General features: G+C 42.6%; 2 protein-coding genes across 7 annotated transcripts in view; one reads left to right on the forward strand and one right to left on the reverse strand.

Moving 5' to 3' along the window:
- The window catches only part of LOC106590235 (solute carrier organic anion transporter family member 5A1), a 100,935-nt gene extending 93,292 nt beyond the window's left edge, over nucleotides 1-7,643 (forward strand). The window contains exons 9-11 of one of the 2 annotated variants that reach the window (XR_014383073.1): nucleotides 55-119; nucleotides 1,806-6,927; nucleotides 6,964-7,643. Coding sequence is in view for 1 of the 2 variants with exons in the window: in XM_014181033.3 (XP_014036508.1) it covers nucleotides 55-119; nucleotides 1,806-2,272 (532 nt within the window). In the remaining variant the exon portion in view is untranslated. Of the gene's footprint in view, nucleotides 1-54; nucleotides 120-1,805 lie in introns of both variants that reach the window. The other variant, XM_014181033.3, reaches the window with a different exon arrangement.
- A 304-nt stretch (nucleotides 7,644-7,947) lies between these two features.
- LOC106590234 (extracellular sulfatase Sulf-1) overlaps nucleotides 7,948-14,316 on the reverse strand; it is a 65,821-nt gene continuing 59,452 nt past the window's right edge. For 3 of the 5 annotated variants that reach the window (XM_082970719.1, XM_014181026.3, XM_014181027.3), the window contains one exon: nucleotides 7,948-11,518. In XM_082970719.1, the coding sequence (XP_082826845.1) occupies nucleotides 10,356-11,518 (1,163 nt within the window). In that variant the 3' untranslated portion in view covers nucleotides 7,948-10,355. Of the gene's footprint in view, nucleotides 11,519-13,134; nucleotides 13,186-14,316 lie in introns of all 5 variants that reach the window. The other 2 variants (XM_082970720.1, XM_082970721.1) reach the window with 2 other exon arrangements.

Genomic DNA, 14,316 nt, shown 5'->3' on the forward strand with positions numbered 1-14,316 from the left:
CTCTGTAATCCAGTCTCACTCTCTGTCCATCTGTCTCTGTCCATCACTCCTCAGGTCTGTGGATGAACAGGAGAGACCATTCGCTCTGGGGATGCAGTTTGTCCTGTTAAGAACTCTGGGTAAGTTTCTGCGTATCATTCATATTATGTCATTCTGTATGTAGTTCTATGAGTTACTGGGCATTTTTACAGGCACAGTGAGCTTGTAGTGTTCCCACATCACTCCACCAACCAGTGGAGGCTGTTGAGGGGAGGACGGCTCATAGTCATTTTGGTCTGGAATGGAATGAATGGTATGGTATCAAACACATGAAAAACATGTTTGATATTCCATTCCTTAGATTTAAAATTCCACCAGCTACCACTGAAGTCAAGTATTTGAAAAGGTCTTTCATGACTGGTCTGAAACAGCCTGTAGGGCTGTAGGGTAATGCTAGAACATGATTCTGACCAAGATGATTAAAGTTTTGTTTTTATATTCTTTTTTTAAAATTTCTATTCGTTTTGATTTTTATTTGAAATTCAGTTTAGTTTCAGTTTGATTTCAGACCTGATTTACTCTTTTTTTTTTTTTTTGAGTTTTATAAAAAACATTTCTATTTCGTTTTATATTATTTAATTTAAGGTTTACTGACAGAAAGTAGCGTATTTCTTCAATGTTAGCCAGTGATAGGTAGTGATAGTGATGCACAAGCTATGGCTATTTGAAACATCTGAATCTGGCAGGTAAATGCTGCCAGGACATGGAAAAGCTTGAAAACTCTGAATAAAAAGCTTGATTAGATTTTTTTAGATTTTTGCCCAAAGTTTAGGATTAGAACTGAACATAATTCATGATGTTTCTTTATTTTATTTAGTTTTGGAGTCAAAGATCATTGTTTCAGTAGAGTTTTAGTTTTTCAAACAGGTTTGTTAATTATTTTATTTCACTTTATGAAAGTGTTTATTAGTAGTTTTCATTTAAGTTCTCGTTTACTATAATAACCTTGCTTCTGACCTTCTCACTGCTGGTGTGTGAATAGAACTCTCATATTTCAACACCCTGAAAAGGTGTGTGTGTGTGTAACTTCATTCACAGTACAATGCAGTATGTCACCTATAATACTGTCAGAACCAGTACCACCATTCGACCCAGAAGGAATGCGTTAGATCCAGGTGTTTAGTCCAGGGTTGGTTTGTGTGAACTTCAGACTCTGCTTATCTGAAATATTTGGCCCATGCACTATAGCTCTGGGATGACATTACTCCTAGGTACAGATCTAGGATCAGCTTCCCGCCGCCAATCCTAACATTAACCATTAGTGGGGGAAATGCTACATTTACCCAAAATCTGCATCTAGGGCGACTCATCTCAGTAGTGGATATATGGCGCCACACAGTGGTGGCATATCAGTACTGCACTGACAACTGCTGCGTTGACTTTTCTCCTGTTTATCATCAGCATAGTATAGCCCATGCAGATCATAAAGGCTAGTTTCTATGGGGTAGCTTACATTAGTCTAGAATGACTAGTGGTTATTCCTGAACTGGTTTTCACTGTAAGACCCAGCTAAAGACTTCTAAACATTCAAAACATGTTTATGGCTGCAGTCTAGCACTTAGAAGCACACAAACCTTAAAGGGATCAGTCACAACCAACAGTATTTTGCAAACACTAGTTTAGGCAGCATAGCTGAATGGCAGATGGCATTGTCTCTCACTCTGTTCACTCCCCAGCGGTGTACATACTTCAACACCACCTGTATGCTGTGTTATAAGCGTTTAGAACGTGTGTTATAACTGTTCCTCTCCTCTCTCTTCCGCCAGCGTATATTCCTACTCCCATCTATTTTGGGGCGGTGATCGACACCACCTGTATGCTGTGGCAGCAGGACTGTGGCGTCCACGGCTCCTGCTGGGAGTACGACGTCACTTCCTTTCGCTTCGTCTACTTCGGCCTGGCCGCCAGCCTCAAGTTCATTGGCTTCATCTTCATCTTCCTCACCTGGTACTCCATCAAGTACAAGGAGGAGCAGGCGGAGCGCTGGCACCAGCGACTACCCCCGTTAGGCACTGTCTCTGACCTCATCTGCCACGTGGGGGGCCAGAAGAGCCACGCCCGAACCCGCTCCTGCCCGGTGTTCATCCCGCCTTGCGACCACCCTCCCGTGGCACTCCTTCTCAACCGGGGTCACAGCACCCTCACCCTCGTTAACAGAGCAATAAACCCGCTCCCTCCCTCTCTGCTGATGCCACACACAGAGGCTCCGCCCACATATGACAGCAGGAAGTAAACAGGCCACACCTCTTCCTCTTTAGGTCACACCTCTACCTGTTCCTCCCCGGGGGTTGTGACACGTGCCTTCCTGTTCCTGTCTCCACCCTGTTTCTAAAATATACACCAATCAGGCGGTGGGGGCGGTGACTTCCATGGCTCTGATTTGACAGGCAGAGAGACCAATAGACTGATAGTGACAGACAGAGGCCATTTGTGGTATTAAAGAGCTGGCCACAGTTATATGGGCGTGTCACAGGGGAACAGCTCGACTCCCTATTGGCCTACAGAGCTGTCTGTCTCTGCTGTGCACATCATTAGCTGCAGAGTGGAGGAGCTATAGGACAGGTTCATTGTAATGGCTGAAATGGAATTAATGGAATGGAGTGAAACATGTGGTTTCCATTTGATACCATTCCATTGATTCCATTCCAGCCATTACAATGAGCCCATCCTCCTATAGCTCCTCCCACTAGCGACACAGCATGTACAGAAGTTAACACACAAGTGATTGGGATCAATTCCAATTGAAGGCAGTCAATTCAGGAAGCAAACTGAATCAATAGTCAATGACTTCTCAAACTGAAAAGAAGCTATTTATGTAAAGTTTTAAATTTTGGAATTTTAAATTCAAATCACTTCCTGAATTGACTCCAACCCTGATACATTTCATAAATCAAAATGTTTGTGTATCAACATGATCACATGGTGCTACTGTACTGTAAAATGGGCTGGGCATTAGTATATTCTACTATATTATTCTTCTCAGAAGGGACTTGTGGGTACTACATTACCCATGATGCCTCATCACAGCTGCAGCGTTTCTCTCAAGCACAACATACTAACTGTCAAACCTGTTCTATTCTATGCAAGGTCCTGTGTACTCCCATACAGACAGACATACACCTCTCAGTACTGTATTGACTTACTGTAGCCCGTCTTTACCCCTCTCTGTGCTTGCATCTCAATTGGCACCCTATTCCCTATATAGTGCACTACTTTTGACCAGGGTCCTGGGGGGCTCTGGTGAAATGTAGTGCATTATACAGTGAATAGGGTGCCTTCTGGGACGCAGCCTGTCACCCATTCAATCACATTATACCACAGCTGTTACTGAGCATATCCAGCTAATATTGAATGTGGTTAGCGGCAACATTAAACAATACTATTTAGGAGGGGATTATATCGATTTAAAACTCAGTCATACATGACAAATTTGTCCAGTTCTTTCTGTCCTTGTGACCGTCTGTTTAAACTCTTGGTTCAGCGCAGAGAATGGGCCACCCATTTATTTGACGCTTCAGCCCCCTTTGAAACAGTAACTCAGGCTGTGTGGGCCTGTCATTGGTTGCTGGCTAGCTGATTAATGCTAATAGCTACGAGGGTAACCTGCTAGCCAGCTAGCTTGCTTATATCCAATGGCTAGTTAGTAGCTAATGCTAATAGCTACCAGGCTAACCAACTAGCTAGCCAATATCCAAAGGCCAGATACTCGCTAATGCTAATACCTACCAGTCTAACCGGCTAATTAGCCTATATCAAAGATTATGGATATACTGACAAGATACATGTCTCTCCACCCTAACAACCGGAGTCGTTGTCCACAAAGCAGCACGACTGGCTGTCTAGCTCCCAGCTATTCTTTCTTTGGATATGTGGATACATCTCATTATTGTAATCCTGAATATTCGATGAGGGTTGTTGACGTGAACCGATATATTCAATGGGCAGAGATGCTATGCTACTAGCCTCATGCCATGAATATGCATAGCCATCTTGAGACAACTCCTCATATGAAGTGTTTTTTCTTAAAGTTGACGGGATGTCATGTGTCCTAGTTATCAGTATACTCGTAACAACTTAAGCATTACAACACTTTTATTAGATCAAGTAAACCTCATGTAGCAAATAAGCCATAAACAAAATGTATTGACCAAATTTGACACTCTTATTGACCTCCGTACAAAAACTCCTTGCTTGGTGGGTGAAACAACGAACAAACGAGGGAGACATATTTTCCCCCGAGTTGGGCCTCTCTCTTCCTCTCTGCCTATATCCAAAGACGAGTTACTAACGAACTGTCCACCTAGTCAGGAGTGGTGGTCTGCACCATAGATAGTTAGTCTGTGTGGAGTTAGTCTTCATTAGGACTTTAACTTTACTCCAGGGCAATGGGGAACACAAACACAGTTTTGTATTTATAAAATAACATTAGGGGGTCTTTGCTGGAAGGGAAAACTCAAATCATAATCCTCGTCCAAAAGGATATGACATTTGAGAAAACTTAAAGCTGTAATTTTAACATAAACCACCAAGACATTGACTGCAAATATCTACAAAATGTATTTTTTGTTTTTTACTTGTTTGAAAAAGTATTGAATTTGTTTTGAATTTAATTGCCCTTTTTATGTTAAAGGGGTAGTTCGGGTAGTTCGGGATTTTGGCAATCTACTTCCCCAAAGTCAGAGGAACTCGTGGATACCATTTTGATGAAGGAAGTTAGAGGTAGTTTCGCGAGCCAATGCTAACTAGTGTTAGCGCAATGACTGGAAGTGTATGGGTATCTACTAGCATGAACCCAGCCCATTTACAAACCGACTCTACACTAGGTCCAATATTGCTTAATTTCAGCATTGTTGTATTGACATTTAGGCATTTTAAGAAGTAGTGCAGTAAGGTATAAATCATCAAAGCCCATTATATCAACAGATAAGTCACAATAACAAGAAACATTATAACTGATTATTTTGATCATTCAGTTCAGGAGTGACTGGGACCCACCCTCTGCTGGACATAAACATGAATTGCAGCCAGGAGTGGAATAGACAGTGAACGTTTACCCTTTACCAAGGTTTCCCAGAAATTCCAGTCAGAAGATTTCCGGAATAAGCATGAAATCCATAATCCTCCCAGAATTTTGGGAAAACCTGGGAAAGTTACTGGAATTTTGCAACCCTACACAGACCTACTACTAATAGTGTTTTTGTAAAACTGGACTGCTGCTGTGAATTTACTACTTGTTTTTGTTTTCTAGGACAATTCTTAAGAATATAAACCATTATGAACAGCAACTACAGTATTTATACCTTGTTTAGCATGAGGTATGCATCATATCCATTATATATTTGCGCTTTTAAAACCGGTTTCCAAAGAACAGCTGAATTATCTGATGCGGTGGTAAAGTTTGATGAATTAGCCTGGGATTCAATCCGATCGGGCTTTGTCCACAATGCATGTTTTAAAGGCAATGTTCCCGCGTTCGCGGAGATCACATTCACGGTAAAGGCTGCATATGTTGACTCAATCGGAAATGACTTTAAATGGCGCATTGTCCAAAAGCTGCGATGGGATTAAATCCCAGCCTAAATGTCTTTGTCCTCAAGTTATGTAAGAGACTGCTGTATGTCTATGATGATACTTGGCTGAAAAATGCCAAATTATGGTTTCTTATTAGTATATTATCATGAATTAGTAGCTAAATGTTCCCAAACTATTATCATGTAAATATTTAAAGACATAAAATCAACGTATTATAGACCTTAAACTTAGTTAGAAGTAGATATTTATGAACTAACCCTAACCATTGTAGACGACATCATAAAATGACTTAAAAATACAAAAACAAGGAAACCGTATATTTGCTTCTCTGTGCCTGAATGACCTACAGTATTTTACATAGGACGACCTGTTACATTGAATTTGGGGGATTGGGGAGTGGGTTGTATTTTGCAATCAGTTTTTTTATTGATGGTTCCATTTGAATTGGTTGGTATTGAAGCCCTCTCCTTGTCTCCATCCAAAACGACTTAGCCTGCATCTCAAATGGCACCCTACTCCCTTTATAGTGCACATAGGGGTCTGGTAGTGCAAAAGTAGTCCCCATGCATCCCCTATTTCTCATGCAACCTGGCCATAAGTAGTGACCTATATAAGGAAAAGGGTGCCATTTGGGACAGGATGGTATTGTTACCCAGGATGCCCTTTACCTCCATTCGACAAGGTGTAAGCGGTACTATAGGAAGGCTTGAACTGCGTCCGAAATGGCACCCTATTCCCTATATAGTGCACTATAGGGCATAGGGTGCCATTGCAGATGTAGCCTTAGCCTTCTCTCAACACTTCTCCAAGGTAGACTGTAGACTTGCTTTCCATCTCCTTCTCTCCTTTCGCTCTCTCTCTTTCTTTTGATCAGTATTTCTTCAGAACGTGTTTTCATTATTTGATGGACTGACAGTGTACTCTGACAGTGTATTCCATCCCAAATGGCACCCTATTCCCTATATAGTGCACTACTACCCATAGGGCTCTCTGGTCAAAAGTAGTGCACTATTTAGGGAATATGATGCAAACTGGAGGTCTGCAGCCCTTGATTTGTGTTCCCCAGGAGCAGAAGTCTAAACCATATTTGTGGACACTTGGGTTCCATACTTGCGAACATTACAACATTTTCTCAGTCTCAAAATGCACATCAGCCAATTCAAATCGGTGACATAGTTGCACGTGATAAAACGCTACATGTTAGCTGTTCCCATTACATAATCTGGCACATTTAGCCATATGCTAACCTGACCAGGCGGCAGTGATTATTACCTGTAAGAAATTCCACATCAGCCTATCAAGATCTTAGACTTTATATCCATCAACCAATGGCATTTATTAAAATAGGTCAACTTGGCCACCAGATGTATATTTTAAACTTCCAAATGAAAGGTTTACTTTTGCCCCACTTGGTCTGTCACAATTGTAGTGTGCCAATATTTCATGACGATGAATCCTTGACTAGACTACTAAAATTCAAGAGGCACATTTTTGCTTATCCATTTCACACACGTTCATGTGCTTTTACGGGAAAAAGATGAAGGTCTATACAACGTTTATTAAGTTTATCGTACATCGTTAGCGTATGCCACTAAGGCGGTTGACTGTGAATCTTCGGAGTACAGTAACCGTGGGTTTGAGGCCCCCCCATCTCATGAATGGAAAAAAAAAGAAAATGACCAGAAGCCAGGCTTACAACACTGACCTATTCGTCCAGTTGAAATGTTGCATGTATTTTAGAAACTTTGATGAGCAGATGGTGCCATTTGAGTTCTGTTAAAGATGCTCTCATGGAAAAGTGGCCCACTACGTCAGCATTTGTATTTGGCTGATGCAGAATTTGTTAACGGACATGATCACTGCCACCTGGTCAGGTTAGCATAGGGCTAAATGTGCCAGGTTATCTAATGGGAACAGCTAAAGTGATGTTTTATCACGTGCAACTACGTCAACGATTTTAATTGGCTGATGCACATTTTGAGACGGAGAAACTCTGAACTTAAACTAATGGACCCTTGGTTTACAAATGCCTTGAATACTTGATATGTGTCATTAAAAAACTGTAAAAAGGAGATTTGGGTCTGGTTTATGTTTTTTTGCAATTGGTATAGCAGATTTTTTTTTGGGGGGGGGGGGGGGGGTTTATCAAGCACTTCCATAATGTGGTTGGTGTATCTAGGATTTCAATTTTTTTACCTCAGGTTTTCTAGAAATCGTGGTTGGAGGATACTGGATTTCCTGCTTATTCCATCCTGATTCTGGGAATATTCCAACTGGGATTTCTGGCAAACCTAGGCATTTTGGAAAGTTACAGGAGTGTGGGTGGATGGATGGATTTATGAATGTATGAAGAAATGGTCATTAAACAAGCTGAAATGTCACTAAAATATTTGACACGTTTATTTCTTAACAGCTTCTTGGCTTTCCTGAAACCAGAATTGTTGCAACACTTCTACACACAAAATAAGGAAAGGAAGAAAATACTGCTTCAGTAACAATTGTTGATCTAAGAATCAATGAATATTGGTTTTAGGTGGAAGCAACATTGAACCAAAACGTAACCATCAGTAGAAGATGTAAGAATGAGTGGCGATGACACAGGCCAGTGCAAACATACCCAATGATATGTAATGGGAGTAGTGTGGGTTAAATCCTATGATTCTTTGCTTATTGCATATAGAATATACAGTATAGTCTAACAGACAGTATTATAAATGACGCATAGATCACCTCATAGTAGTAATGCCATATGCTATTCAAGCAATGGAGGAAAAGATTAGGGGGTTGCATCTCAAATGGCACCCTATGTAGTGTAGTGCACTACGTTTGACCAGGGCCCATATTGCTCTGGTCAAAAGTAGGGCACAATAAAGTGAATAGGGTGCCATTTGGGACATACTTAGGTTTTGGCTTTGTGTTCATTGTCTCTTTTTGAGATGTAACTTGGGGATGATTATGTGCATCCTTGATTATCAATGCAATAGGGAATACTGGTCTATGCAATGTGAGTTTTATTGTGTGCGGTTATTAATTTGTGCTTAATATCTGAAGTTTTAATTTAATTAGGTGATGATGATGGCTGAGTGTAGAACAAAACGTGAACGTGAAGTTACTGTAGCTAGAAGAGTAACATAACATAGTAAACTAAGTTAAATAATTACAACTAACAATTCATAAAATTATGTTAGCACTGTTCATTTATAAACGTTTTTTTTTTAAACTATGAACTTGTCACATTCAGTGTTGCACTTGCAGTAGCAAGTATCCATGAAACCAACTTACCCTTTAAATGAATTCACTGTGTTAAAAATGAAATACCAATGATCAGTGTTAAGCTTTGAGATGCAATTGGAGTTACAGTGAATACATGTTTCCAAACCACAAACATTTAAACTAAAGGCAACTGTCAGTACAAGGGAAAAGCTAAATAAATGTTCAAAGTGCATTTATGGTCAAACTATTGGGATCATCTGATTTGTCAGTGGTTATATTTCTGATGGGACAGCACTGTGATCTAGAGATGGTCTAGAGATGACTGAGGCCGGGATTTAATCCTATCTTGCTTTGTCAACTTTTTAAGATAATGTTTCCACTTTCGTGGAGATCTCATTCATGGCAAACGCTCAATTGGAAATGTACTTTACATGTCAAGCACTCTTTACGCTGATCTAACGTAGATCGGATTTAATCCTGGCCTGAGTCTGTTAGCATTAGCCAAGGCGTTAGCATTAGCCAACTCAATTGTAGCATACCAAGGTGTTTGCATTAGCCAACTCCATTGTAGCACATCAAGATGTTAACATTAGCCAACTCTATTGAATTACATACCAAGACGTTAGCATTAGCCAACGCCATTGTAGCACACAAAGGTGTTAGGTAATGCCAGAGATACTGGATATAATGACGAGAAGCTTGTGTCTCCGCCCTAACGATGGGATTCATTGTCCACAGAGCGTAACGGTGGGCTATCACGCTCCCATCTGTTACTATCTTTGGATTGGTGGATACATCTCGGTATTTGAATACTTTTTTGAATATTCAATGAGGGGTGTTGATGTCAACCGCCTGGATTCAATGGAGTGAGATCCTATGCGAGCCTCATGATAATGCATAGACCGTCTCGAATTTCAACAGGTATAACTTTGAGAAAAAAACACTATCAAAGTTGCTGGGATGTCATGTGCATTACACTTATATCGGTAAACTCGTAACAACCTAAGCATTAAGAAACTTCTATTAGATCAAATAAGCCTCACGTATCAAAATAGCTTTACATTTTTATCTTGACAAAATTCGGCACTTGCTTAATAATTAGCTTATCGTGGACAGATTTTTGGCCTGGTAAACCCTCTCGCTTCGCCTCTTCCTCTCTGGTAACGCTAAATGACCACTAACCTTCTGACCGGAAAACCTGTTTTTATTGTTAAAAATATATATTTAAAACAATGGTGTTATCCACTTGCAACTTTAATATAAATTCCCATATTTTATTAATTTCAGCTGTGTTAAGGATTTTCTTTTTCTAAAATATATATTTTGGAAAAAACAACATAACACTGTAGTTCTTCTAATAATAAATGGAAGCACCTGTAAAAAAATAAACAATAATAATAACTTTAATACTCATGAATAATACAGCTCTAAGTCAGACTGACAGGTGGTGACATCATCGTCGTCCTTCTTGGCTCTCCATGTCCCCCAGTTTCTGTGTCTCTCTGTGTCTCTATGGTGACGGGCTGGGCCGCCCAATGTCAGGCCAGCACGTGCGTTTGTCTGTATGTGTCTCACTGGGTGTGGTTGGAAGAGGGCTGAGGGGGAGACCCACTACCCTCATAGTCCAGGGCCTGGAGCTGGGCATGGGACTCGACCTGTACCTCTACCTGTAGATGTGCCTGTTGGAGCTGGGGGTTATGCACTACCACCCCAGTCCCCTGTGGGGCGCCAGTCTGAGGCGGGCTCCCAGTGCTGGTAGTAGTGGTGGTTGTGGAGGCCTGAACTCTGGGCCTCAGTGTCTGTGTCTGTGGGGAGAGGGGGAGGTAGCCCTGGCCTTGGAATATGTCCTCTTCCTCTTCCTTGTCTAGTCCCAGCTCCAGTCCCTGGATGAGACTACTCTGTTGGGTCTGGGCCTGGCCTGGGTAAGACCCCATCTCCAGGCTGTTGTGGGTGCGGAGCAGGTCGTCGTGCCGCGTCTCCATCTCAGTCAGGCCGTTGTTCCCGTTCCCGCTGAAGACCAGCCCCTCCCCGTCGCCATCTAGCCAGTCCTCCTCCAGCTGATGGGCCAACCACACATCACCACCGGCAACCACTTCCCCCCCTCTGACCCCTCCCCCTCCTCTCCTCTGACCTGCTGACATCACAGACAATGACGTCATCACAGACACCACTCTGGGGGGTCTGTCTAATGGATAAGTCTCGTCAGGGAGGTCATTCACAGATTCTTGTTGAACTTTGACCTCTGACCTCTGAGGTGTGGGGTGTGTGGGTGTTACTGGAGGAGGTGGTGGTGGGGGTGTGCTAGGGGCAGGATGGGTAGTGCATGGGGTCTCCGGTAGTCCCTCTGTGGCCCGATTCAGGATGACCAGTTCTGGCCAGATGTCCCGGCTGGGCGACCCTTCTCCTCCGCTGCCCTCCTCCAGCCCCCCAGACCCGGAACCCTGCTCTGCCAGGGAAGTTGCCGATGCCGGGTCATCCTTCAAGTCAAGCATATGGGTTTGGTTGTCGTCGTTGTTTTGAAGTTTCGAGTCTAAAACGTGTCTCAGTGCAAACATATTATCTACATCCTTCTGGAAGATGTGCCAGTCATCCTGTCTGAGGCTGTAGTCAGTCCTGTGCTGGTACAGGCTCTGGTTTACACTACTATACAGCTCCTCCAGACCTCGCCAGTCCACCTCCTCCTCCGTCAGGTTGGGCAGCTTAACCCGCTCGTCCGTCCCAGACTGGCTGAGTGCTATGAGGGGAGAGGATGAGAGGGTCAAGGGCTGGAGCAGGGAGTGTGTGGGAGTGTTGGTGGTAATGTTGTATGGGACTGGGAGTGTGTGGTAGTGTGTGGGAGTGTGAGTGGGAGAGTTGGTGGTAATGTTGTATGGGACTGGGAGTGTGTGGTAGTGTGTGAGAGTGGATGGTAATGTTGTATGGGACTGGGAGTGTGTGGGAGTGTGGGACTTGGTGGTAATGTTGTATGGGACTGGGAGTGTGTGGTAGTGTGTGGTAGTGGGAGAGTTGGTGGTAATGTTGTATGGGACTGGGAGTGTGGGAGTTGGTGGTAATGTTGTATGGGACTGGGAGTGTGTGGTAGTGTGAGAGTTGGTGGTAATGTTGTATGGGACTGGGAGTATGTGGTAGTGTGAGAGTTGGTGGTAATGTTGTATGGGACTGGGAGTGTGAGAGAGTTGGTGGTAATGTTGTATGGGACTGGGAGTGTGTGGTAGTGTGAGAGTTGGTGGTAATGTTGTATGGGACTGGGAGTGTGTGGTAGTGTGTGGTAGTGTGAGAGTTGGTGGTAATGTTGTATGGGACTGGGAGTGTGTGGTAGTGTGAGAGTTGGTGGTAATGTTGTATGGGACTGGGAGTGTGTGGTAGTGTATGGGAGTGTGAGTGGGAGAGTTGGTGGTAATGTTAATGGTAATGTGGTGTAATTAGGGGAATTAGGGGAAGTGTGTGGTTGTGTTTGGTCACACGTCATGCAGTCATGCCCAGCAGCAGTATCCAGCCTGCACCCTCCTCTATGGCAGTCAGCTCCTTGGGGTTAGTCCCCCCCCCACACACACACAGTTTGGCCCGGTAAACACAGCACCCAAGCTGAAGCCATAAGCAGCAGAGCAAACACAAGTCATCTTGACATAAAATGACAATATTTCCTCAAAGATACATAAAATTCTCAGATCTGCCATTAGACTAGCTAAACTAAAAAAAGAAGACTGATAGGCTTGTTGTTTTCGAATGAGTATCCAGGTAACCTGGAAAAAAAGAAAATGGAATCTGGGAAATAAAGGAGGGGAGGAAAATAGGATGAACATCTGCAAAAAAAAAAGGAGTGTTGAGGAAGGAGAGAGTGAATGATGAGCCTGCTGTGTGGTGTATTAGAAAAATACAGTTAGGGCCAATATACTAAAATTGGAATCATAGTTAGGGTATATGCTTACTATCAATAAGGTTGGAGTGGATTCCATTTCAATTTAGTAAATTAAGTAAAATTCCAACCATTGGTCCAGTCCTTGACTGAATTGAAATGGAACTGACCCCCCTAACCCTGATAGACACACAGTGTATCATTGTTGATTACTAGAGGGAGCTCTTTCAAACTCACTCTGGCCTACAGGGCGTGTATGAAGTACTAGAGAGCAGGGATACTCAAACCTGGACTTTGAGTCTAGTTCCATTTGTCATTTTTACCTGGTAGTTAATGGCACTCACCTGGTGCCCCAGGTCTAAATCAGTTCCTTACTAAAGGACAAAAAATAAGCAGTGGAACTGGACTCGAGGCACAGATTTAGGTCACCCTGCTATAAAGAGGGAAAATAGGGGAGGGTTTTATATAAGTATACTATAGGCTAAGAGACTCACAGGAAGTACTGGCTTGGTCTCCTCTTTGACCACTTTCGATGCTGCTGTTGCCTGGTAAGCAGGTGCCCAGAAACAGAGGTCAATAGGTTAGAGGTGAGGAAGAGGGACAACGAAGTCCCAGCAACTCGTGTCCATTCTACTACTCTAATAATGCCATGAGGAAGATGGATGCCATTTTGAACGATGCCATGTTGCACAAGTACAATGACTGAGTATCATTATGGCTTGCTAAAAGTAAGTTGATGTACTTATGCATGTGTGCGTCCCAAATGACAGACACTATATTCCCTATATAGTGCACTACATGGGTAATAGGGTGCTATTTGAGAGACAGCCTATGTCTTTGGTCAGGTAAGTGTGGAAGATGGTGATGTTATATTAGTAACGTGATCGTGCGATGCATGAATGAAATGGATGAATGCCACGAATGAATGGTTGACTCTATATGCTGTCATGCGTTTTCATTCACATGCAGGTGACACACATTTATCAGGTCTGTGGGGAGGGGGGGGGGGTCCTTATGTGAAAATGTTTTCTGCTCTTACATACTTCATTTCTATCAAATATTTTCTAATAAATATTATCATTTTGTTTTTGAGGATAAACGTGTGATTTAAACTGATGTTCCTTGACAATTGCCACACTGACCAGAAAGGTCCAATTCAGTTTGACTAAATATACATTTCTTCTCAACTTGGAAACGTCTGAGAGCCGGGCATACCAGTTGAGCTCTCTGAGCTTAGTTGTTAAGCCAAGACCGGCCAAAAAGTGACTTTTCAGACAGATATTATGATGGATATGACTGATGTATGTGGTGGTGCAAGAAGCTACAGGAAGAGATGTGCACGTTGGTGTTTGACTCAAACAGGAGATAAGGTGCTGTATTATCTGGGGGGGGGGATTCAGATGGGGGGGGTTCACATTTTTCTGTTGTTATTATGGAGAATTTGGCTGCATTGTAGAAAGATGATATCCCCTCAGACTTCACGATGACATTGGAAGAAGCTACCTTCAATTAAGAAGAATTCAAAAGATCGAATCAATCGATTATTAGTTAGCATAGGTAACTTCCCCGGCATGCAGTCACACACCAAGCAGCTCGGCGACTTATGGATTATTAGTGCAAATGAGTCAATGAGTTGGCCCATGCAGTTATTAGGAAGAGAAGCCTCTTTCAAAGAG

The sequence above is a fragment of the Salmo salar genome, chromosome 29, assembly GCF_965601325.2.
Source record: "Salmo salar chromosome 29, fSalSal1, whole genome shotgun sequence".
In the NCBI taxonomy this organism is placed as follows: Eukaryota; Metazoa; Chordata; class Actinopteri; order Salmoniformes; family Salmonidae; genus Salmo; species Salmo salar.